Below are 27,638 nucleotides of genomic sequence, written 5' to 3'. Positions count from 1 at the left end.
TACCAGTTGATATATCACATTCCAGATGCAAAATGGTTTTGCAACGAGGCGTTCTCTGGAACTTGACTGTATTATGCTACATTGAGATACTGAGCATCAAGCGTTTCAAAGAGTATTTTTGATATTTCAAACTATCATACAGAACTAAATTCAGTCACCATAAAAAATATTCTGATTTCTGAACATAAGGCATAATAGTGTAATATTTAAGAATTACTGACTGATTTGGATTTCAGATAAGTCGTTGTTTCAGAGAACGCCTCAGTTAGTTATTGGAATACAACCATTCTTCCCGAAAATATATACAATGTGTTCTGTGTAATACCGTGAGGTATTTAGCTACATGCTCTTTTTTCCTTGGAGTTATTTCAGCGTCCAGCATTCTCAAACGCGTTATCTTTTTCTGAACAGTAGGTGACTGACAGTGCCTCCAAACAGTGTTTCAAGAGCTGGTACCATACTTACCTCCTTGAGACGACCCATCTTTTTTTGTCTGAATTTATCTGAACGATATCTCTCCACGCAATTCCTGCACTGCGAACGAGATCCATCAAAGGCGTTGATAGATGATTGATGTATGTGAGCGCAATGTTGGCAATGTATGTTTACCCTTGTCTGTTCATATTTACGTTTATAAAACGTATACACTGTGAAATATGTTGTTTGCTCGCCACAGTTGCTAGATATCAAATCCCAAAGACCAATAAACGGCCGGGCGAGTGACAACAGCAGTGCGTTTTCCCGAAAGTCCGAATCACCATCAATTTTCACCAGCTGCCTGTGTACGCCGTGTTGTTGCTTTTCTATGGTCATCTGTTAGCTACGATTCCTCCAGCTCGTTTCCTTTATCCCACTCTAGGACATTACCAGGAATTTGAGATTACTATTTATAACTTAAGCTTTTTAATTCATGTGAGAACACTGACTATAACCTTTTGTTTACTTCAGTTTTTATATGTTTTCCTTGTATTAGCGATGTCGTTGATGACCTTCATACATTATATACAGGGGTTGAAGAAAAGTATGGAACACCAAAACCACAACACATTACCATGTATCATACGGTGTAGGAAAATGGTTGCCTTTCAAAATAGCTTCGTCTCGGAATGGATACAAACAGGTCCCGTATGGTTCCCAAGGAAATCTTTTACCACTCTTTCTGCAAAATAGTGGCAAGTTCCGTTAACGATGATGGGAGATGCAAGCCGATCACGCGCCCTTCTCTCCAAGATAGACCAAAAGCCACAATGATATTGAGATCTGGTGACTATGGTGGCCAGTGAAGGTACGACATTTCATCCCCGTGCTGTCAAATCCACTCCTGGCGATGCGAGCTTTGTGAAAAGGGCCTTGGATCACTATTGGGGAACCAACATTGTAGCAAGGGATGGGCCTGCTCAACCAAATAATCCTTGGCAGTAATGTAACTTTTAAGAGTAGCCATGGGCCGCATAGAATACGTAGAATAACACTCCATGGCTGCACAAAGCGTCACCTATCCCCCAACCCCCCACCCACCCACCCATACACGTTTCACTTTAGGAGTGCAAACTCTGCCAGAAGTTGGGAACACTGTGTAAAACAAGACTCAACCGACCAAATGACTTTCTTCCATTATTCCGTGGTCCAGGTTTCATGGCTTCGGCACCAAGTTTTATCGTTACGCGAATTTGATAAGTGGTTTCGGAATTCCAACTCGCCCTCCAGTTCCCTGCTTATGGCCCTCCCATCGTGTTGTTTTGTTGCTGGCGGAGTTCGCGAGTGCGACATTCTTTATGGTAGTTACTTCAGCGGCTTTTTTGGTCATCATCGTTTTCAGTGACCGTTCGTCATGCTCAACACCCACTTTCGTTCGGGTTGTGACTTAGCGGATGATGTTTAGCTTTTCCTGTAAGCGGTGTAAATCTTCGGTACGGTGCCTCTTGCTGCAGCAAACGCTTCGGCTATCACGATTACGGAAGCACCAACATCTTGCCCACGCAGTAACTCACTTAGCTTCGACATAATGCACATACAGCTTTACCGAACACTGTGCTGACCAAGTCTGACATTTTCAAACTATTGAGAACACTGCTCAGTCTCGTTTTGAAATACAACAGTGCAACCTGCAGGCTCTGCTAGCATCTGCATTTATGTTCCGGCACGTATTTCTCGCGGTGTCTCCTTGTTTTGTCCAATTCCTCTACGTTATGAAATTATTGTGTAGTTAACTTCAACGAAGTAGTCCTTAACAAATACATACAATTCATGTCTTCGTGAATGAAATGCTTTAGGCAGCGAGGAGCTGGGAGTGGTTCGGCGCCTGGTTCCAAAAAAATAACATTTGTACCAGAATTTTATATAAAAAAGAACTGTTAATATTTTAGTATTTCCTTAGCACATCTGTACTAAGTCTGATAGACTTAAATAGAAACTAGCAAAAGAACAACACATGACACTTTTACGTTTGTACTTCTTAAACTTACGAATGCAACTGAACCTTCTTAAACTGTTGAGTGCAACTGGACCTAGTCTCTTTTTGCTTATTTTGTCATTACAACACCTACCTACAGAATTTTCCCTGACAAATATAACTCAAACTTATCCTATTCATTTATGACCCACAATATACAAACGCAACGCAATGTGACTGCAAATAAATAACACAAAGGAATGGCCCCGAATTAGAAAAAATCCTAACAATAACCTATACTCTTTCATAACTAACTTAACTCACAGAAAATCTTCATAACACCAACTACAGAAATAACAGCAAGTACCAACTACAGCCAGCTAAATAAAAAGATTCTAACTACTATAGGCTCTAATTACTAATAGGCATGTGATTAGTAAGGGAAAGATTTTGTTGCAGAGCAAAAAATGTATTTATCAGATTTTACCTTAATCATGTGACAACCAGTTCCAAAAATTGTATAATCATCAATGATTCCACTTCCCAATCATTAGGAAATATATCCATCATCATTTTGCAATTCAGTTCCAGCTAGCACTTAATCTCGCTGACGGACACACATCCAAACCGCCCGCTAGCGCTAACGCTGCTAACCTCCTTCACTGTTAACTTCTAACTGCGGGTTCGACCAGCCGCAGAGTCTTTTACAGAGGGCGCACAGCATTGTCGGTGATATTAATGCAGTCTATAGCGCTGCCAACATGCAAACACATAAACAGGCTACTTACACACAACTTTAGAATTAGGAAAGGAACGGTTTCACTTGGGATAGCCAGCCTCTGCGGTATTTCTGTTAAAACAGATTTAACAAGCACATGTCAACTAAAACGGAGAGAAAAACACTGCCATTAGCGAATATTACATACCAATAAAAATAACACAAATGGACATTCAGTTATCAGCTCGTAACAGATGATGATCCACTATCAAAGAACACTGTAAAGCAAATATCCAATGATAAAAAATGTTCAAATAAATTTTAAAACACAACCCCGAGCTGGCTTGAACGACAAGCAAAACATTTTACACCTCGTATCTAAGCCAGTGTAAATAGTACTCCAAAATCACAAACTAAGCTCGAACCAAATAAACGAGGATATTTGTAACGTGCTCTGACAGAGACTATTAGCAAGGTACATGGCTTAAATTCAAGTTCCACCAAAAGGTATATATATTATATTTGAAAAAAAAATAAAAATAAAAACGCCCACACGACTTCAAGTGAGACTGGAAACTGAATTTTTGTTATGCTGAGTACATGTTACTTATTCATAAATTATTAAGAGAGAACAACGAAAGGAAATAAACTGGACATAAAGGCAAGTTTACCACTATAGCTATCGATACGCACTACTTAACAACACTTGGTGTTAACTGAAGCTTGAAAATACCGCATAAGAACTCCAAGGTACAATAGAGAACACCAAACGGTTTCAGGTACTGTTTTCACATTAATATGCTCTCCAAACAAGTCCATATAGCTCAGCTAGTCTACGCTGCCTAAAATTTCTGTAGATACAACGCAGCAGACACAGTATGAAGGCCGTCTCCCACCCGATTCGAGATTCGTATTTCGCAGCCCTGTAACTGACAGACTGGCAAAGAAGACTCTCGCAGAATGCTGATCAATTCCTGCAGTTGGTTGTAGCTTCCCTGTCCCACATAACCGACAGAATCTGCCAATGGATAGCTAGCAAAAACTGAAACCGAGGTGATACGGAGGCATTTGCTTAACAACAAAGAAACAGGGTAAAATCGCGCACTCGATACCTTCAGATACATATCGGAATCACGCACGGCTCACTGAACAGTTCTGCGCTCGTTGTTAAGACCTTCTTCTTTAGCTCAGATAGTCGATTTCGCTAAATGAATGAAAACATTTTTTTCGGTGAGACGTAATGCTCAAACATTATAACGCATGGGTCACTCCAAAAGAAATTCAGAATTCTTTTTCTTCATCTTTGCTATTCACAGAGGTCAGAGAAACTTCCTTCCCACTAGTATTTAAATTTAGTTCAACCTGTTTCCGCAAGTGGAGCTGTCGTAGCACTCCGTTCAGATGGTTGCTGCAAATGATAATCGTCTGGGGCAGAGTGCTGTTCTAAAGTTCTTATGTTGTGAGAAGGAGACAGTGAATAATATTCCCAAAAGAGTGAAGAAGGTGTATACAGATGAGGCTGTTGATCGCAGTGCAGTTAATAGTAGAGCCAGCAGAGTATTTGGCGAAAGAGGGGACGCCAATACTCGTGACCTCCCGAGCAGTATGGAGTGCTCACGTTGTACGACGTATTCACAGTCTTGCCCTGGCTGACAAACGCATAACAAGAAACGAACTGTCAAACCAAGCTGGAATAGGAGAAGAGTGTATGAGTGGAGTATTGAGACGATTGAAGTTGATAAAGGTGGGTCCCGAGATGTTGACAGAGGTCCACAAAAGAAAAAAAAAGCGGAAGACTGTGTGTACCGAACTTTTGAAATTTTACGAGAATTCTGAAGATGACTTCCTTGCAAGAATTACGACGAAAGATAGAACACTGTTGGATTACTTTGAATCGGAGACGGGAAGGCTATCGATGGGATGGCATCTTGCGAACTCGGCGAAAAAGAAGAAGCAAAAAGCGCCATCAACAGGGAAAGCGATTTTGTTTTTAATTTCAGGAGGACTGTTATTTGTGGACATCATGCCACACTGAACCACCATCTGTTCTGACGCATATATGGCAACCCTTAAAAAAACTTAATGTCGAATGCGTCGCGTTCGACAACATCGGCAAAAATGCTACATTTTGATGTTGCCAGACAAAGCCTAGCCACATGCCAGCGAGAAAACTACCTCGGAGATCAAGAAGCTTAGGTGGACAACACTGAAACACCCTCCTACAGCCCTGACCTGACTCGGTAAACTGAAGGAATCCTTTTGCGGAACGGGATTAGAAAATGATGATTCCCTTGTGAAGGCTGCTAAACAGTCTTTCAAATGTGTTGGTCCTGATTGGTGCACGCAGGTATATAGGCCTTTGCTCTAAGGCTACGTAAAGCAGTGTAAAGGGACGGAGATTATGTGGAAAAATTTAATTTTGCCTCTCAAGAAAGTAACAGCATACTACGAGGTTTGGAACTTAAATAGTGGCAACTATTTATTCACAACCGATACAAAAGAGTTTCATGTTTGCGCCTGTTACCGTCCTTCTAAGTAGTCGCAAGTGTTGTGTAGAACCCGTTGCCAGCGGCGTGGTAAGCATAATATACCGTTAGCAGAGCCTGTTCTATTGGTGGTGCGAATGGAGCGGTCTACTGGCTGTCGAATCTCTTTAACAGTCCTGAAGCGAATCCCACAAAGTAGTTCCTTCATCTTCGGAATCAAATCAAAGTCACAAGGACTTAAGTCCGGGGAGTATGGTGGATGGTATAGTACTTACCAGTCCCATCGACCGAACAGAGCAGCCACAGCTTGCGCTGTATGCGCCCGCGCATTGTCGAGGAAAATGATGGTGGGTTGCACAGAAAGTGTCGCCCCTTCTTTCGCAAAGCTGGTCGCAGGTGATGCTCCAAAAACGAACAGTAATACTGTGCATTGACGGTCTGCCATGGAGGAACGTAACGCGTTAGGATAACACCGTCACAGTCCTACACGTGAATCACCATACCTTTCACCATACTGGGGCTCTGACGCACTTTCGACTTTCGCGGCGACCAATAATGACGCAATTGGTTGGACTGGCGTTTCAGTTTTGGCTTCGTGGCATTCACTTCAGAACTGTTCCAGAGATTCGACAGGCAGTAGATCGCTCCATTCGCACCACCAACTGAACAGGCTCTGCTAACGGTATACAACGCCTTCTACATCGTTGGCAACGGATTCTGTACAACGCTGGTGACTACTTTGAAGGACAGTAACAGGTGCAAACATGTAACTCTTTTGCATCGGTTGTGAATAAATAGTTGGCACTATTTAAGTTCCAACCCTCATACAAAGAGATTATAACGATGGAAAATAAATTGGATCCAGAATCAGATTTTCACTCTGCAGCGAAGTGTGCGCTGATATGAAACTTCCTGGCAGATTAAAACTGTGTGCCGGACCGAGACTCGAACTCGGGACCTTTGCATTTTACGGGCAAGTGCTCTACCAAATGAGCTACCCAAGCACGACTCACGCCCCATCCTCACACCTTCACTTCTGCTGGAGTATCCTCACAACAATGATGTGCCTTTGCCTAACACCGTCCCATTCGGATACGCTTCACTCTTGAACTGTCTTTGTAGCAATCAGTTCGCATTAGTACATTGTTTGCATCTAGTCGTGTGTAGTGTATACTTGCCCAGATATTCTACTAAGGTATTAAGAACGACAAAGAAGTGACATTTTCATTGCATTGTTCGCAGCCTGGGTCGACGCAGGCTGGTTTGCGAGGGGCTGCGCCTGGAGACCTGAATAACAACATGGCCGCCGGCCTGGTGTCGCTCTCTCCGGGCCCTCACGCCAAGTCGCCGGCAGCACGGTGAGCCTGTCACGTCGCAACGTCACCAGTGGCCGAGCGATGATCCTGTGGACCAGTCAACGTCGTAACTTCACCAGTGACATGTGCAGTGCTCGTGTGGACCTATCATCCTTGAATCTTTTCCTGAATGTGAGCAGTAACTTCGGGTCTACAGACGTCGTAACATCACGACGGCGGGCAGTGATCACGCAGGCCGGTAGATATCACATACTCATCGTGAGCTAACCTTCATTCTGTAATCCTGCAATCGTTGCAATTTCACGAGTGGTCGACCGGCAGCTCTTCAGATTCAGTGTCACAACCGGACGTTAATCAGTGTCATTAGGTAACCTGATGGCGTGCAGTATCACTGAGATGTGTTAGTGCTCCACCACGCGACTGTCATTTCGTGACACTCTTTTATCTTTTCCAGATACTAATTTGCACAGTGATCCAGGCAGCTAGTCAACACTGCGACGCTATTGGTTACACTATTTTATCTGAACATCTGAACAGGAGTTCAGGTTTTCGTGATTTGGTAGCAATGTTTTTGGACTAAATATTGTGTATGGTGATGAAGAAACAAATCCACAGGGTGCTCAAGTGTGGTACTATGCAGTCCCATAATTTAACTGGCGGGAAAGAGTTTTACATTATAATTTTATAAGCCGTACCAAAGATAGTCATAACAAGTATTTTACCATCAGTTTCCGGTAAGGTAACTGAACGTAGCTCTTGACATTACAGTACACAGTGAAGTCTTAATATTTTAATAGGGAATAATCAGTTAATCTCACTCTTCTTCCACGAGAAATGCTCTCCAGTAAATAATGCCACATTCGGCCGCCCTGAGTAATGTCACTGTACATGTGAGTTGATATGAAGGGTTATTCGCCACTAAAGTAGCTCAGTTATCCTCTCTGATTATGCACGTAAATGAACATATACTGGTCATATTTCCTGTGAAATAACTGCTCTGATACGTTTGTGGTATCTCCCTACTTTCTTTAACTACACTTATTAGTGCCATGGAAATCAGTCACCTTATTCAGCTTCATACCAACCTCAATGTAACACGCAAATTTTCACTAGTCAAATAAAAAATCATTTGCAGCAGGCTCACGTGCCTGTCGAGACGATTTAAGTAAATCGTCTCCACAGGCATGTGAGCTTACTGAAAAGGCTTGAAACACACGTGAACCTAAGGAAAATTTATGGCTCAGGACACATTCTACACTTGTACAGCAGTTTTACTTTGCAGTAATATACCTAATTTTCATGTTTAAAAGAAAATTCATCTCGGATTGCATTAACTAAATCTCTAGGCATATTTCCTTTTTTTATATCGTATTATTACCAACTGACGCCTTTAAAACCAGCAAAATTGCATAGTTCTAATACATATAAGTGCCATATAAATATTGATGTTCTCAGCCTCTCACCTATAATGTTACCATTGGTATGGGCTATGCTGACGCTCATCTGAAGAAAGGGGAAGATCAACTTTGTTCACGGTATTTCTCTTTAACGTGCTGCGTATGAAGCTTTGATTATTTGCCTATATCCATCTTTTAAGTATTACATTATTGAAATTCTGGAGACTTAATTATCATTTTCTTAGTAATATTATATTAGCATTTCCCTCGAGGTAGATTATTTTTGACAGAAAATATTATTAGACAACGGTATTTGTAACATCGTTGATGCACAATGTTCACGGCGCCTCGGATGAAGTTCTTATGATTTATTCATTTTAAACTGCTTAAATGTGAAATTTCCACTCTGTAGAAATCTAAGGAAAAAGATCGTTTAGCAGAAAGCACAGTACGTGATTGCATATGTGACATTTGATATATGTTTCACATAAGCTATGTACGACTGTGTTCCGTGAAACATTCCAGTGAGTTTTATTTCAAAATCAGCAGTAGCTCCACATCTGGTATCAGATCTATGTACGTGTAAGCCAAGTTAATTGCTAGGACACACACGCAAAAGATGTTCGATAACTATACAGACAATACAACTATGACGAAGAGAACAATTTGTTCTCCATAAAATATTTCGAATATTTATATTTTAGTTTAAAACGTGTTTCAGGAAAAATACAAAACTAAAAATCAATTCATTTACCGAATAAAACAATAAACTGCTGCATCTGACAAAAACCTAATATTTATTAATCTTCGTATTAATATAGTTCTCTTTGTAGGTGCTTTCTTATGAGTTATCCATGTTACGTAGTACTTCTCGTAAAGTTCCCACAAATCAGTTACAGCTTCTGGCTTAACCTCATCGTTAAAAAGTCACGTACACATCAAGTAGGAGATCACAGAATCCTAAATCCCATTGTACTGTAACTTTGTGTACCAAATGATTACACAGGGAAAGATGACATTCAATGATTAAAACTCTGTGAATGATTGAACAAAAAGGAACTACACTTTGTATAATATTTGTCAGTGTATAGAAAACATTCGTACTGTTGTATCGTAAGTTCTATGAATACAGAGAAGTTTTAGTGGTTAGTTGTGACAGTACTTCAGACCGAGAAATTGTATCTCTATCCATGCATTGGTGCAAATGCTGTCACTGTATCTGGAAAATTGTCTTGAACTGCAGACTGTATTGTGTGCAATGTCAGATTCATAAACTAGAAAAAAAATGGACCATTATATTTCCCTATTGTCAGTAACCCGCACAACGCGAAATTGTTGGATGCCCCGTACTTCGGAACCTTAGCAAGCAGAGGTGCTCTACTCGCCGCTATCTCCTCCTATTATCTCATTCCCCTTGCATTTAAATGACTACTTATTGCCATACTGGAGCATGCAAGGAAGACTCGCTACCAGCTTGCGTGTGACTTTCTTGCTGTTCCATTTTGGGCAATGAAAGCGGGAGTAGAACGTGCCGATGTAACAAACTGTGTTGGAAATAATGACGACTTCTCCTTCTCACAGCTGTCACAGATACACACTGAATATGATACCCACCTATAAATCCATTCTTAATGACAGTAATATTACTTGCTAACAACATGATCAAGCATTGTTTAAAAGTTTCTAAATGTGGAGAGAAATGTTTAACCAAATTGGTGTTCTTGTTGTATCCTTTTGTACACGTGAGCTATTTTTATACACAGCAGAATGTAGAAGTGGACATCAAGTATACGACTTTTTTTTCTTTCTCTTGCCGACGCCATATATAAACTTATTCACATGCTGTACACAAACAAGAATCAGCTCAATCCAGCTGTGACACAAAATATTCTTAGTGATTTAAAGCAAGCGAAATTTGTGTAAAAGAAGATAACGTTGCAGTTGTTTTGCTGGATCGCGTAATGGAGACACTTGAACTAATCTAGTCGTGCTCCCAAAGACATGAAACCAAAGTGCGCAGTTGTTCAAGGAACTGTTGTAGTGACCAAAGATAATAAACGAAACATTTTACGCTTGAAGTTATTTGAAGTTTCCAGTTTTGCCTTCGGAGGCGAGTGGTCAGTGGGCTCTTGAAACAAACGTGTGTGTTATTCGCTCAGAGTGTGTTCTTCAGGACGGCGGTGTATTCAGCGATCTGTGTGCTTCCATTAAGTTTCTATTTGCAAGAAGGATTAATGTGAAAATAAGCAATAAAGACAGTTGTAATGGTGATGAACTCAGTGAAATATCGAAGGCGAAAATGATTGTTTCGTGCATTAATTGCTATTTGTCTGTAACCACAGCTGTGTGTACGGAGTATAAAGTTGCAGTAGTGTATAATTATTGCAATGTATGTCTGTTATTTGGTATCCACGATCTTTACTGGTAATTCTTGTTGTAAATGAGCTCCACTGTCCTGGATACTTCCGCTGCGAGGTTTAATTACAGCGTGTGCCACCCACTCCCTATTTTCGGAACTACCACTGCCCTGACCCCATTCCCTTCCCACCCGCCATAACAATAAAGGTTGAGTTAAATGACCACCAGTGTTTCACTGCATACCGCAGAACGCCGAATCCACGACATTGTGAGGCTGAAAAAGCTCTCTGCAGGCAGCATAAGGTAAGGTGAGCCTGATGTGCTGACTAACATCTAAGGATTCTGGAAGTCATACACTCATTTGTAAGTAGAATTACTACCTTGCAGTTTTCTTCTTGCCAGTAAATTCAGTTTCAGCGTATCTCTGAAATGAACAACCACAATACGAGGAAAAATAATTTTCTTGCTCTCTTGTCTGCCGGGGCTGGACGAAAATATGGAAACACCAAATGCACAACACATTACCAAGCTTAATGCTGTGTAGGAAAACAGTTGGCTTACAAAACATCTTCCAACCGTCTCAAAGTGGATAAATATAGGTCCTGTGGTTTTCGAGGGACTCTTATACCATGCTTCCTGCTACATAGTGACGGCTTCAGGGTAACGATACGGGAGGTGGACAGCGATCACGCACCCATCTGTCCAAAGTAAACATCAAAGACTCAATAAGGTGTGTGTTATTTACTGTCCTGATATGTAAAACCAGATGTAATACTTGCGTGTATTTTGTATTCTCTGAATTGGTTTATAAAACATACTGTCATACAAAACCAACTGTAATATTCTTATACTATACTGTTAATAATAAGCAATGTAACAAACAGAAATACAGCTACCCATCCGGACAGCAAAACCACAAAAATTAGTGTAATAACCGCGTGTGTTAACCTAAGGAATAAGCATCAGACTTTAACTCGTTTCTTCAAATAGGTCATTAGTTCAGGGGTATGGCAAATGACAGTAGTTAGACTACTATTCTGCATCGATAACGATATATGTGGTTGGTGGTACACTATTCTTCGTCAGTCTAATGAGGCACACATAATGAAGCTGAGTAGGCCAGCATAAAAGATTGCAACTACCTACTTACCTAGCAGACTTCACTTTAGATTTAGATAAAAGATGGTTCAGAAATACAAGAAAAGTTTATCCGCTCGAAACAAAACTACAGCACCCAATTGCTTAAACAAACAGACTGATTTCATGAAAACAAAAGTAAATTTGGACAGGGGGGGGGGGGTTCTACATCAACATATTTGGTACTCAACATTTCATTGATTCACTATAACCGTTTACCGTTACTATTTATCACCCTCAGTCATCAACTTAGTATTTCCTTTCATTAATACGTAATGTGAAAGCAGCAAACAATATATCTAATGTGGTCTCTGAATGTGGCATAACCTTAAGTAATCATTTTAACACAGAAATAATAGCAATGTTAATTATGAAATTCTCAGTTATCCTTTCAATCAATTATTTCACTGATTAATCACTGATTTGCCAACAATATATTAAAGATTTCACAGTCTTGGCTGAATACAGGTCACTCGAAATCTTCATTTACCAGGTTAGGATCCAGCTTGGTTTATGAGCGGGATAAGTTACCAGATGGACACAATTGTTAATTTGGATTATGGTTATTATTCTTAAAGCACATTTCAACTTCCTGGCACACACTATAATACATAGATAAAATTTCGTGTCCTGTAAGCTGTGATCAGCGACGATGGCTTTGGTGGCAACAACTGCATTAGTATCAGAACGGCCAAGAGCTGTTATCCATGTGGGACTTATTTCCTCTTCATAGCGATGATCCATCTTATAATCAATAGCCCGTTTTTCTCCCCATACCAGGCCGTGATAAACTGCAGTTTCCAACCGAGGCAAGATGCAACAATACGGCGCTGTACGTGCTGCCTTTTAGATTACTGGCCACCAACTGACTTTGTTCGTGCCCGCCAAAGCGCGCCAAACGTTTCCGCTCCCACCTTTTCCTACGCTTTCACAGCTTTCCGTTCCTGACGGAACTACTCCATCTTTTATACTACACATATCTCATACAGCCCTAAGTGAGTGCCAGTAACTGTTACATATATAATTATATTAAAGCACCTTTTTACATTTAATAATTATAACAAATAGATATCTTTTTAATATTTAAAAGTAAATATTACACCCTTTTTCTTAATATGTACATTCACTTTAATCTTATCAAAGAGTTTCAGTATCGATTTTGCTTCAAACAAGATGTCTCTACTTCTGCTTTGACAGTTTCAATAAAATATTTACAAAATTTTTTAAAAAGTTATGAACAATAATGTCACCAGGGGAGATGCAAGAATCCACCTTAATGCTTAAAAACCTAGTCCTGGACAATTGCAGCTTTGTGCACAGGGGCTCTGGTGTCTTGGAACACGGCATCACAGTTGGAGAATTAACACTGTACCATGAGTTGAACCTGATCAGCCAAATAATCCTTGGCAGTAAGGTGACCTTGCAGGGTACCGATGGCGCTGTGGAATACCACGATACGGCTGCCCAAATCATTACCAAACTCCGGCCATGTTCCACTCCTGGGAAATCATGGTGCCTCTTAAAACACCAGACACTTTGCTTCTTTGCTTATGGACGCATCCACCATAAAAACACCAACAATTTTCCCACAGTCGAATTGACTTGCTACCGCACCACGGTACTCTATTACACTTGGCAGCCCGTGACTACGATCAGAAACACACAGTGACGTTACATTAAGCGAGCACGGTGATGACTGAGGGAAGCACATTGCACTGTCAATGACGTCTAGACAGTTGTGCGCATGCTACTGAACGGTTCAGTGTGTCCTCGTGAAATGTCACGATAAAAACTCGCCATAAGCTAACAGAACTAACAGAAGCGCCCTCCCCTCCCACCCTCCCCCTCCCAGGTGCTATAATCTTGTGGTTGACTAGTAGCTCCGGCGTGATATACACTGTTCTGCCAACGACTGATACTTCCAACATACTGAGGACTTGGCACACTTGCCGTTCGTGGTCAATACAACGGCGCAACCAACAGGCTTGACTAGTAACTACATTTACGTTTTAGCATTCATTTTTCTCAGTGTTTCCGTATTTTTGTCCGGCACCTGTAGGTGGAATTGTTTACTCTGGTGCAAAAGTATTGGACAAACTATTGTGTTTCATAAGGCACGGAATTCGGAATTACATTTGAAATGTAAATTTAGAAAAAAATAAACAAAAATTAAAAAGGGATTTTACCGCAATATCCAGTGTTTCTACAAATTGTCTGAAAGTGTAGATTCGACGATTTCAGTGTTCAATTACCTACATAGCAAGTGGCGATGTTCACTCAAAACTTCATCACAGACAGTAGCGTATTGTAAATAATTTTGGTAATTGTAGATGTAAGTAATTATTGTGTTTGTTGAATATCACTGTAATCAAGTAAATATTAACCTTACAGCATGAGATAAACTGAGGACATAACAATTTGTTTTCAAAGTATCAGCTCTCTTTCTTCAAAAGTTAAAAATTTAGCATTTCAGTAAATGAAGGTGAGCTTAAAAACATCGACAAACTCTCCGAGAGTAAGCGGGACTGCTTTCTGTGTATTTTGATGTCAGGAACTCATTGGCTCTATTTATCCCTACACAGTAATAAGTTTCGCTTGTTGCTCCAATCGTATTAGCAGCCGTTGTGAGAGTAACTACACACGAGAGCCAATGCGTCTAAAGCGGAATGTGTGTCACGTGAAGACTCGTGTTACATTATGTTGCGAAACGTAAACGCCTTTGTGCTTTCCGCCCCAAAGCTGCTACCCTAAGAAATAGTAAGCACCGCATAGTAGACTACATCCGGCTTTCATCTCTGTCGAGTTCACTTGTGTATTACCGGGATAGTGTGAATAACCGAATATCGTCTTCTTCCTTGCCTGGTCTTTCGGTGGCTTGACTCGTCGCCTTGCATCAGGTACTACATGAAACAGATAGCTGGATGGATCGGAAGGAAGTATACCAGACGATCAGTTCCAAGGTAGCGAGTCACGGCACCGAAATATTTTACAAGGAAGACGACGATGTCCGATAGTACAGCTTACAAATCGAGGATGTCAGCAAATTGCTGAGAAGGCCTGATGAATTTTTTAGAATGATTTTGAATCGAATCACGAAATGAATTCTCAGCCTCAATATTTCGCCGCAGTTCAAGGATGCACGTGTCTCAGAGACGTGACAACTACATCCTGATTCCCGAAAGCCTCAACAGTGTTTGTCGTGGGTACTGTCAATAAAAAAAAAATGAAGATTTACAGATCCGTCGCTTCTTAGGTGGAATATAAAACCCAGTTCAAAAAAGAGTGCTCTGCGCTCTACTAAGGATTATGTCCGTTCGCTAGATCGAACTTTAAGAAACAACACACGAACCTCCAGGAAGAATTCCAACCGGCGAGGAAGCGGAGTGTGAAAGTTAATTTGAGAGAATCAAATACTGACAGTCTGGAATTCGAGACCATGTGTGTATGCAATGGTACCACTAGGGACTGTTTGTACTAAACGCCGTACAACAATGCAGTCCGCCAGGTTGCTTTCAACATATGTGTGTAGGTATCAATATCTCTATATCTTTCCACATTAATTTTCAAATACCTAGGAAGAATGACTTAAAACTGTTTTTAGTTGCAGTGCTTGTGCAAAAATGCACCAGCAATAAATGATTAAATTTTCACATAGGCTACGTACACTGAGATATAGCGGCGCCTTCCGATGTGACTTCAGAGGTCATTGTCACATCAAGATCAGGGACGAGCCATGGAACGAAATGAAAAGTGAAATCAAGTATTTGCATGACTTTTTCTCTGTCCGGAATTCACACAGCGGCGATTCACTTTATTGCTGTCGAAGGACGTTCCGTGTTTGAAGCGGAGTTGGAACACTGTCACTAGAAACTTCCAAGTGATACACACCAGAATGATACCGTATTCTTAATGGAATTTTTGAGGTTATTTTCACATAATGTGATCTCTTATATTCGTATGAAAAACGCAATGTGCCATTTCATCAGGTTCTAATTTGCAGATAAACTAACGCTGAAGTAAGGCAAAGCGAGGAATTTGATCTTATTTCTTTGTCTCATGCGCACTGCCTCCTTCCTCCGCGTGCCGCAAGATCATTTCTTCTGACGCCATGGTCCTCCTTCAATGGTCCTGTCACCAAGTAGATATTAATCTCTTGTTCTTCTGTTTCAAAATACGGCACCATCGCTAGTGCTGTGGACTGCATAGTCCAAACAATGTCAAAAAAAATGGCTCTGAGCACTATGCGACTTAACTTCTGAGGTCATCAGTCGGCTAGAACTTAGAACTAATTAAACCTAACTAACCTAAATACATCACACACATCCATGCCCGAGGCAGGATTCGAACCTGCGACCGTAGCGGTCGCTCGGTTCCAGACTGTAGCGCCTAGAACCGCACGGCCACTTCGGCCGGCAACAATGTCAAAGCAGATGGTGAGTACGACAGATGATGATGATGACGATGATGGGTTTGTGGGGCGCTCACCTACGCGGTCATCAGCGCCTGTAAAAAGTCCCAATTTTTACACAGTCCATTTTTTTCACAATTCAATCCAGTCACTGTCACAAACGATGATGATGATGATGATGATGATGATGATGAAATGATGAGGACAACAGAAACAACCAGTCCCCGGGGCTGAGAAAATCCCCACCCGACCGGGAATCGAACTCGTGACCTCGTGATCCAGAGGCAGCAACGTTAGCCGCTAGATCACGAGCTGCGGAGGAGACAGAATTATAGCTGTTTCTTCATATAAGTTTGTTCGTAATCAAATCATTTAATTAAGTCCTAAGTACTGCCGTTTGTGCACACTCACACCAGAAAACGCAGTCCTCAACAAAAAAAGGCACACCATGACATACCACAACTACACTATCTGATCTAAAGTATCCGGACACCAGCAAAAAACATACGTTTTTCATATTAGGTGCATTGTGCAGCCACCTAGTGCCATATCAGCATCCTCAATAGTCATTAGCCGTCGTGAGAGAGCAGAATGGGGGCTTCGCGGAACTCACAGACTTCGAACGTGGTCAGGTGATTGGGTATCACATGTGTCATACGTCTGTACGCGAGATTTCCACACACCTAAACATCCCTACGTCCATTGTTTCATATGTGATAGTGAAGTGGAAACGTGAAGGGACACGTACAGCACAAAAGCGTACAGGTCGACCTCATCTGTTAGCTAACAGAGACCGTCGACAGTTGAAGAGGGTCGTAATGTGTAATAGGCAGACATCAATTCACACCATCACACAGGAGTTCCAAACTGCATCAGATCCACTGCATGTACTATGAAAGTTAAGCGAGAGGTAAGAAAACTTGGATATCATGGTCGAGCGGCTGCTCACAAGCCACAAATCATGCCGGTAAATGCCAAAGGAGCATAAACATTGTACGATTGAACAGTGGAAAATCGTTGTGTGGAGTGACGAATCATGGTACACAATGTGGCGATCGGATGGTAGGGTGTGGTAATGGCGAATGCCAGTTGAACGTCATCTGCCAGCGTGTGTAGTGCCCACAACAAAATTCGGATGCGGTGGTGTTATGGTGTGGTCGTGTTCTTCATGGAGGGGGCTAGCACCCTTTGTTGTTTTGCGTGACATTATCACAGCATAGGCCTACATTGATGTTTTAAGCACCTTCTTGCTTCCCATTGTTGAAGAGCAATTCGGGGATGGCGATTGCATCCTTTAACACGATCGAGCACTTGTTCATAAGGCACGGCCTGTGGCGGAGTGGTTACACGACAGTAACATCCCTATAATGGACCGGCCTCCTGAATCCTATAGAGCACTTTTGGGACGTTTTGGAACGCCGACTTCGTGCCAGGCCTCACCGACCGACGTCGATACGCCTCCTCAGTGTAGCACTCAGTGAAGAATGGGCTGCCATTCCCCAAGAAACCTTCCAGCACCTAATTGAACGTATGCCTGCGAGAGTGGAAGCTGTCATCAAGGCTACGAATGGGCCAACACCATACTGAATTCCAGCAGTACCGATGGAGGGCACCACGAACTTTAAGTAATTTTCAGTCAGGTGTCCGGATACTTTTGATCACATAGTGTAGCTCACATGCAGAATTAATTACATCTTCGAAAAAAATCTTTGAAGACAAATGACTCATTACAAAACAAACTAAACTCTATGACACAAGAGAAATATAAATACTACAGTTCAAGTATATTTGAATTAACAAGGAATAGCTGCAATTCTAAATATATTGGGATGACTGCAAGTCATTTAACATTACAAAGAACATATAAGGGCACTAGAGAATTAATGTATCCACTCCATTTGTGCTGAACGTTTAATGAAAGAAAATCACCATCACTCTAGGATAAAAACAGAAATGGCAGTCTCGTTCCATAACAACAAAAGAAAGAGAATGCTCACTCACAGGAAGAATATTTCATACAGGTGAAGGCCATAAATAAAAATGGAAATATTCTCAGTGACCAAACGGGCAACCAAAATTCAAACTAATTCACAGTCTACCATGAAAATACATGTAAAAATTGAAAAAATAAAGTAAATGAAATAACAACATAAACAGGTTAATAAAAATTCACTTGCACCATGGAGACAGTGCTTTCTCCATCACCACCACAACGCCCCACTCCTCTCTCCCAGGATTCCTCAGTCAGTTCTACGGCATGTGACCAACAGTAGTGCAAGCATGTGCAATTGTCTACAGTGCAGGTTAAGTGCAAAGAAGGATTTACTGGAAAAAACTTATACAATGTGCGTTACGCACATATCCCACGTAGGACGACAAATGGCTGGATTAACAAGACACAAACTGAATGTAAGAAAAAAAACATTTAATTGTAAATATAAATAGTTAGATCGAAGTAAACTTCGAAAGAATCACTGCAAATCCTTCATCAAAATACTTATAAGTACATAATTTTATAAGAATTGTAGACCACGGAAAGTACCTAGCATGAATAGGCGAAACATGTTTGATACTCCACAATTAATTTCAGTAGAAAATATGTACATTTATGATGAAACATAATTGAAGTTATTATTAGTAAATGAGGAAAATGGCTACAAATATTAACAACAGAATTACATAGGCATACGTTATGTCTCAATTTCAGCATTTAGTAAAACATGACTTCTCTACAAACTAAATCAAAGCCCTTAAACTTCGCGCTGTGATCTCCAAGGGGGAATACATTTCTAGTTTTTATGCGACTCCACAATGTGACGACAGTGATTTGGTCTCGGATTATTTTGCAGTGGCTTTGTTAGCATTCTCTCGATGGAAAGAGAAATATAACACCTAAAAGTACTGAAATTTTAGATAATGAAAGGGGACTGGTTGTACTTCGGATGATTACCCCTGTCCATCCCATCATAAGACCGATCTGAAGGAGCAGGTGTGCTCTAGTAATATCGCAACCAATCTTATGCTTCGAAAAGTAGCTACAGGTGCCCGGTAGGTGAAATCCAATAAAGGAATAAATTCATCTCCTCTTATAATCCCGTGGTTTGAGGCGCCTTTCCACGGTTCGCGCGGCTGTCCCCGTCGGAGGTTCGATTCCTCCCTAGGGCATGTGTGTGTTGTCCCTAGCGTAAGTTAGTTTAAGTAAGTAGTATGTAAGCCTAGGGACCGGTGGCCTCAGCAGTTTGGTCTCATAGGAACTTATCACTACCACAACCATATCCTGTTCTCGCTTTCTCACTCTAATAAAGTTGTGAGATACGAGCTGTAACGGCTCAGATGAACCATTAACCAGCATTGTGATTCTTACGCAGTTACTTTTTACTATTACACAAAGGGAAAGCAGCAACGTAAAGAAGCTACATCGTTATACAGTGACATACAAAACCAAGAAAATCTTGAGGTAGCACAGGAGAACTGAGAAATGAACACTGGGTACTTTTCAGAGGCCGAGAGTGACGTAAGTCTCGATCGCTTATGCAACGTATACGTATTCGATGTATGATGTTAAATATCGAATCCGCATTAAAACTCTAGCCTGTAATATGGTTTATGCTTGCCATTTTCATGATTTATGACGATGATGATGAATTATGATGAGAATTTGTTGTTTTGGGCGCTCGATGGCAAGTCCTTCAGAGCCCATTTAAAAATTTTTGAGATGAGTGTGGATGGAAGTGGCAGAATAACAAAACTTCAACAAAAATTAATGCATAAAAGTAATAATATGTACACACTCACACACACAAACACACACACACACACAGCAAGAGAGAGAGAGTGGGAAGGGTGGCGGGAAAGGGAGGGAGAGAGAGAGAGAGAGAGAGAGAGAGAGAGAAAGAGAGAGAGAGAAATACGAAAATCACGTATTTGTTCAGTTTTGAAACGTACAGGAAGAAGAAAAGTTCAGTGGAAAGAATTAACATAGTACAAGACATAGGTGTGGTTGGCTGAGCGCTCGAATAAAAGGGATGAACCAACAACTTTACACCCTCAGTATAATCTTCAGGCTCCAGGCCGAAAGCTTAGGCAGGTGTCTCAACACTAGACAAAAGCTTTAAGGCCTTACTATACTCGTTTCGTCATCGGTTTAAACAGACGGCAGATCACCATTAAAATTTGCTTCTGCCCTCCCTTATCATAATACATTTCCCTGTAAAAGTTCAGGGTACTACAAAACAGAGAATAAATTGTAGTTAGCTTCAGTACGAAATGTAAACATATATTTCGAATGTAGTGTCAGTAATGATTGTTACTAGAGGTGTGAGGAGAAGGAGAGGAGGAAAATTAGGTTTCGATTGCCTTTCGAAGACGCAGTTATCAAAAATGAAGCTCAGTTGTGGATTGAACAGAGTAGTAGGGGTATCGTTGGTAACCTTTACAGCTCGACATTTATCTTAAATTGTTTAGAGAGTTAATGAGGATAGTAAACATGAATTGCTGAACAGGTATGTACTTTCCGACCACGTCTGTAGCTTGGAGTGCTATGGGTGCAGAGTCGTGCTGGATTCCTGGACGCATACGCATTAGACTGGCAACAACGCTTTCTCCAGATTGGCCTGATGGAGACGGATAGTCGTCCGAAGCATCACCAATCTCATATGATTATTTACGTTTCACTGCACTGTAGGCGCTTTACTTCTCCTTTCCCGAAGTTGCTGTTGCCAGTTGACATTAATCATACCACAGATGAACGAGAAGCACACATCAATCCGGTGGTCTCAGTCTTCTTACGTAAAGGTAAAGCGAAGTTCCTGAAACTACAATTCTTACTCAAATGTGTCTCGGCTTGTACATGGACGGAATTTTATACAAGAACTTGCTGACAAGCCCAGCAGCACCCGACAATTCATTTTTCAAATTTTCTATTAGAAACTAAAACAAAAAAAATTTGTAATGTAATATCGAAAAAATTACACTCCCGTGTATTTTGATATTATGAAACAATGTCTGTGCGCTGGGTGCAGCTGCTTCGGGTGGCTACGGCGTGATTTTGTAAACGTCTCTATGGCAACGCCTCTTCATAGTTCCATAGAGGGCTGTTATTTTCGACTCTAGTCGTTTGCGTTTCGCAGTTGAATGCTGTCAAAAGCGGTGCCAGATGTCAGGGATTTTGTAGACTCGACTGTGTAAGTGTCTTAGTAGTAAAGAATAAATGTATCAAAACTTCATGCACCATGTGGCATTTTTTCACGCGTCTCAGCTTTTATGACATCATATTTCTTCGTCTTAGTGTCGCACAAAGATTCATCTGTGTAGGTACTTTCAGTGGCGTATGTGAATACTGCCAGCGAAACACTTTGCTAATAGATTTAGTAGCACACAAGTAATTTTAAAGATCGTGCATGATGCTGCAATTTTTCATTCATCTAACTGTTTATGACGTCGTACCTCCTACCATGACAGGTAGGTTGTTCTTACCCTCACAGCAATCGTTGCCTGTCTGTATGGATATGTATACCAAGGTTCCTTGAAATCGGTCCAGTTGTTTATGAGGGGATGTGGAATATACGATCATACACATACGCACATCTAATTTCATAATATGTATAGATGCCACAGTGAAAAATTCTAGGTGGAATCGATGGTGACACTTGGTGGACACGCATATAAACTAAAACCGTGTTTGGACCCTCTTGGACTTCACGCTGCGACGTTTAGAGACTGATTTATCATGAGAACATGCCAAATTATACTTGACGCCGAAATTGATAGACGATGTACAGCTATGTAATCCAATAATATCTTGCTTAGGCGATGGTCAACAGCATGTATAAATTTTAAAAAAAATGTATGACACTGTGCTGTCTGTAATAGTGTTATTTTATTTTGCATCGCTTTCGGTTTTGAACCATCATCAACGACAGGACAATTATCACAGGTGTATCACACTTCATACATGCTTTGACGTGTGTGACCACGGGAAACCATAATTGCCGGGATAATATAAAATCCAAAATTGTAACAAGATTAAAATATGATAGTCAAGATAATATTAAAAAACTGAGATAAGATCAAAAAACTGTATAATGGCATAAAGTAACATTATTACAGAAATAAAAGTTTATGCGTAATTCAATAACTTTTTTGATGCTACGTTCCTAATTAGTGACAGAGGGAAGGTTTGTAACAGTAAACGTAACCGGTACAGTAAAATTTCCGATATTTGATGCACATAGAAAATGCCCTTGCCCATCATAGACGAGTACTATATAATATATCCCGCGACATAATGTAAGAGTACTTCGTGAGAATATGTATATGCGCAACACAATTAAAGTGTCACTTTTTTGAAACTGCCATTGCGACGCAGAAGTTTGAAATTGTGATCAAACGTGCCTACAATCTTCCTCTGCAATGACGCAAAAGCGTGGCGCCTTGGGACGTCATTCTCGTGCTAGACGACGCTTCAGGGAACAAGACGTTGACGCATGTTGACAAAAAGGGCACCAAATTTCACCACAATTCCGTCCAGCCTCACCGTGGACATCTTACAAGATGAAAATGTCATCACACCTCCTTTGTCCCAAATTTCATCGCTTCTTCTGACGCCCTTACGATGGACGTCAGTATGTGACGGTATCACCGACCACTTTACACGGCAATCGATGCTAATGTTATACCTCAGCGAGGAATTTTTGAAAGTTGTAATCCTGAGATAACGTAAAGGAAATAGAGAAATCAAGCTGAGATTCGTTTCCGAAATACTCCAGCAGAAGGTCGCCAGCCTAATTAGGTGTTCTTGTGTGAAGCAAAATGATAAAGCAGAAGGCAGTGCTAAAGCTAACTTAACCTTCTTTGACACACACACACACACACACACACACACACACACACACACACTAAACTCTGCCCTTATATCTGTTCACACTACAGCACAGTAACCTAACCTAGTAAGTCTGATAAGCAAATGACCAATGCAGTAGTTGTTGGCTTATTTTTGGGGGAGGAGACCAGACAACAAGGTCATCGGTCTCATCGGATTAGGGAAGGACGGGGAAGGAAGTCGGCCGTGCCCTTTCCAGGAACCATCAATGGAAAAGTAAACAGGAGCATGTGCCCCACAACAACACGTACGTTAAATGAACAAGGTGCAACAGTTTATAAAACCAAATACCGACACACATGAAACTAGTAATCATACTGAACAGGGAGAAACTTGAAATGATTCTGAATTTAAATCAATGCGCCTACTAATGATCATAATCTATAACTTCATTGCCTAATACAGGGTCTCTATGCCTGTGCATCAACCAACTTGCATTATAATAGATAACACAGTAAACAGTTCTTATTTAAACTCGGTTTGAAGCAACTAAACAGAATACATATCCAATTACACTGTCTCCGAAGGAGCCTTTGCATTGCTTCAATAAATAACTAGGCGGGTACTTGAGGACCCTCAAACTTTCATGGTTAGAAGGATCATGCTCATTAACAAAACTACACCAGTATATATGAGAAAAGGTAAGTATTTTTATCATTATATATACTGAGATGGTATCTGTCCTTCCGGACATGTCCGAAAGAACAGATACCATCGGTGACCATGCAGCTCCTTAGAATGAAATTACAATGAAATGAACACCCTTAGCTGCTTACAGGCGTTGACATACGTCAAGCAGGAGATCCCGGGTTCGAGTCCCGGTCGGGGCACACATTTTCATCTGTCCCCGTTGACGTATGTCAACGGCTGTAACCAGCTAAGGGTGTTCATTCCATTGTACTTTTTATCATTAATTATTAGTTAAGTGAAGCACAACAAGCTCTAACTCTTTAAATAACAAATGTGCTTTCATAAGCAGTCTTTTGACTGATTCAAAATTATAATTGGCTGTGCAAATGACAACACAACGTTAAATTCAAGTTCAGCCACTTTCTTATAATAAATTAGGACACTCGGAATTAAATTCACTAGGATAGGAACTCTGTTCAGGTTTGTGATTTGGGTTGATCACGGGTGTAAGACAACAGTTTTTAGTAACACCACGATTACTATTAAAATCAAGCAATTTTCACAAATACCTGGCCCATTTCCAGAGCGCCAAATACAAAATAATTTAGTGGAAGGCTGGTTGCACTGGTGGCGCATCTTGCAGTGGCTTTTAACCTGGCGGCGATGCAGTATGGCAGGCAGTACTGTTGACCTCGCTCTATTACTGATCTTCTTGGCGTCGAAGTAATGTTTTTATATGGTCAGAAACCATGCCATGGTAATGGTATCACCAAATTCGGCATCCGAGGTCCATAAATACTTCTCTTAAGCTCTTCTGGCCTCAAAAATGAACCCCTAGCACTGCTCTGCTCTGCTCAAAAATGAACCCCTAGCACTGCACTGCTCTGCCAGACTCTTTACTCGTCACAACGAGTTGCCACTTGGGCGCCAACCACACCTATTCCACTCCGCCAGGCTACTTCCGTAGCTGCGGGTCTTCCCTACATCTTTCACATTAAAACCTACGTTCCCTAATAATGGACCAAGTCATTTATAGTACGTTACATAGCAATCATTTCATTAATTACTTAAATCCACAAGCATAATTTTAAAAAAACATCGCTTACAATTTCACATAACTAAAACATGTATGCCGGCCGCTGTGGCCGAGCGGATCTAGGCGCTTCAGTTCGGAACCGCGCTGCTGCTACGGTCGCAGGTTCGAATCCTGCCTCGGGCATGGATGTGTGTGATGTCCTTAGGTTAGTTAGGTTGAAGTAGTTCTCAGTTCTAGGGGACTGATGACCTCAGAAGTTAAGTCCCATAGCATTCAGAGTCATTTGAACCATTTTTTTGTTATGTTCCATAGTGCTTAGAGCCATTTGAAACATTCTGAAACACGTATACATAGACAAAGAAGTTCCATGACAGATACAACATTATACATAATCAATACCTCAAATTGATACAGAAATATCGATACAGATACAAAACAGGTCAAAAATAGGTATTACAAGTACTGCGATGAAATCATGCGGCCTACTTATGAGTAGCCGAGAAAAACATTTCAGACCGCCGCTCAGAATCGATATGAAAAGGCCTCATTGGTCGGAATTAAGTTCGCCAAGGAAACCACCTCTTCCCTTGGGGCGTTGATTCCCACGCATTTTGCGATCGAAAACGCTGAGCAACAGGGCGACGTTCCTGACAATCTTTGACACTGCCGAATTCCCCAGGTGTTTTAAACCCTCTCTAAGGATACTGTGGGCGGCACCCTGTTGAACGTGATCATATACCTTTGGATTCCAGTGCGACGGAAGTTTTTGCTCTTGTCACAGGTTGGTACCGCTAAGGTCTGTTCAAAACCAGTCGAAGAAATTTAGACGTAATCCGAAGCAGCAGAGGGTGTTTACGCATTTGCAGCCCTCCTGTCTCACACCCTCCTATGGTGCGATCACAGACGGGGCGCGACACATGTGCGAATAAATCGCAAAGGTTTCTTCTAAGATAATCCCCCCTCTCCCTCTATACCAGTTCGGCAACAGCATCTTTGACACCCGTCCACCTTTACTGAGATTTTAAAAAATGTGCCTCTGCACAGACAACCTGAGAAATAGACCTGGGCACGTGTAGGTAGGCGTCTCGAGTCGGAGGAATGTTACGGGGTTGCCTGTCCGGGAATTAACGCTCCAAGGCGTCCAAGCTGGCGCTTTGAACAACTATGGCGAAATGTGGAGTCAATGTGCATCATTAACCCATCTAACAAGTCACATTAACTTCTGAGCTGCGGCCTTTATCTCGCATATGTCGCCAACTTGCTGTCTAAACCGTCGTCGAGCCCGAGGGTGACGCCGCAGTGCGCGACATGTTTGCACTGTTGTTGAAGAAGGTTTTGCGCATCCTTGAGCCAAATTTCAAACTTCTACATCCCGTAACGGGGGACAAATACCTGGTTCCGGAAAGTGGTCTTCTAATTGTATGGCACAGAATATATTTGATATATTTGTAATAACATTGAGTGCCCCCCCCCCCAAAAAAGAAAAGAAAAAGGAAAGAACACCAACAGTCGATAAGGACAGGTTCCTTATACAGAAATAAGTAAAAATAGTCTAGGAAACAAAGGCTCTAAAATTCATACCTTGAGAGATATGAGCATTTGTTCATCTTCGACACTATGAAACAGATCTCTTCCTCTGAAAGGTCTTCTCTTGATATTTTGAGTGGAGGATTTACTGACCAAAACAAGACAAAAATATACACTCCTGGAAATGGAAAAAAGAACACATTGACACCGGTGTGTCAGACCCACCATACTTGCTCCGGACACTGCGAGAGGGCTGTACAAGCAATGATCACACGCACGGCACAGCGGACACACCAGGAACCGCGGTGTTGGCCGTCGAATGGCGCTAGCTGCGCAGCATTTGTGCACCGCCGCCGTCAGTGTCAGCCAGTTTGCCGTGGCATATGGAGCCCCATCGCAGTCTTTAACACTGGTAGCATGCCGCGACAGCGTGGACGTGAACCGTATGTACAGTTGATGGACTTTGAGCGAGGGCGTGTAGTGGGCATGCGGGAGGCCGGGTGGAAGTACCGCCGAATTGCTCAACACGTGGGGCGTGAGGTCTCCACAGTACATCGATGTTGTCGCCAGTGGTCGGCGGAAGGTGCACGTGCCCGTCGACCTGGGACCGGACCGCAGCGACGCACGGATGCATGCCAAGACCGTAGGATCCTACGCAGTGCCGTAGGGGACCGCACCGCCACTTCCCAGCAAATTAGGGACACTGTTGCTCCTGGGGTATCGGCGAGGACCATTCGCAACCGTCTCCATGAAGCTGGGCTACGGTCCCGCACACCGTTAGGCCGTCTTCCGCTCACGCCCCAACATCGTGCAGCCCGCCTCCAGTGGTGTCGCGACAGGCGTGAATGGAGGGACGAATGGAGACGTGTCGTCTTCATCGATGAGAGTCGCTTCTGCCTTGGTGCCAATGATGGTCGTATGCGTGTTTGGCGCCGTGCAGGTGAGCGCCACAATCAGGACTGCATACGACCGAGGCACACAGGGCCAACACCCGGCATCATGGTGTGGGGAGCGATCTCCTACACTGGCCGTACACCACTGGTGATCGTCGAGGGGACACTGAATAGTACACGGTACATCCAAACCGTCATCGAACCCATCGTTCTACCATTCCTAGACCGGCAAGGGAACTTGCTGTTCCAACAGGACAATGCACGTCCGCATGTATCCCGTGCCACCCAACGTGCTCTAGAAGGTGTAAGTCAACTACCCTGGCCAGCAAGATCTCCGGATCTGTCCCCCATTGAGCATGTTTGGGACTGGATGAAGCGTCGTCTCACGCGGTCTGCACGTCCAGCACGAACGCTGGTCCAACTGAGGCGCCAGGTGGAAATGGCATGGCAAGCCGTTCCA

General features: G+C 42.0%; 1 protein-coding gene across 1 annotated transcript in view; it reads left to right on the top strand.

Annotated features, from left to right (window-relative positions):
• The window catches only part of LOC124605790 (LIM domain only protein 3-like), a 341,408-nt gene extending 330,534 nt beyond the window's left edge, over positions 1 to 10,874 (top strand). The window contains exon 6 of the mRNA XM_047137682.1: positions 6,839 to 10,874. Within this exon, the coding sequence (XP_046993638.1) occupies positions 6,839 to 6,958 (120 nt within the window). The 3' untranslated portion in view covers positions 6,959 to 10,874. The remainder of the gene's footprint in view (positions 1 to 6,838) is intronic.
• The last annotated feature ends 16,764 nt before the right edge of the window (positions 10,875 to 27,638 follow it).

This window comes from Schistocerca americana, chromosome 3 (assembly GCF_021461395.2).
Source record: "Schistocerca americana isolate TAMUIC-IGC-003095 chromosome 3, iqSchAmer2.1, whole genome shotgun sequence".
In the NCBI taxonomy this organism is placed as follows: Eukaryota; Metazoa; Arthropoda; class Insecta; order Orthoptera; family Acrididae; genus Schistocerca; species Schistocerca americana.
The sequence above is the reverse complement of the archived record's forward strand: the minus strand, read 5'-3'. Positions and strand labels throughout refer to the sequence as shown.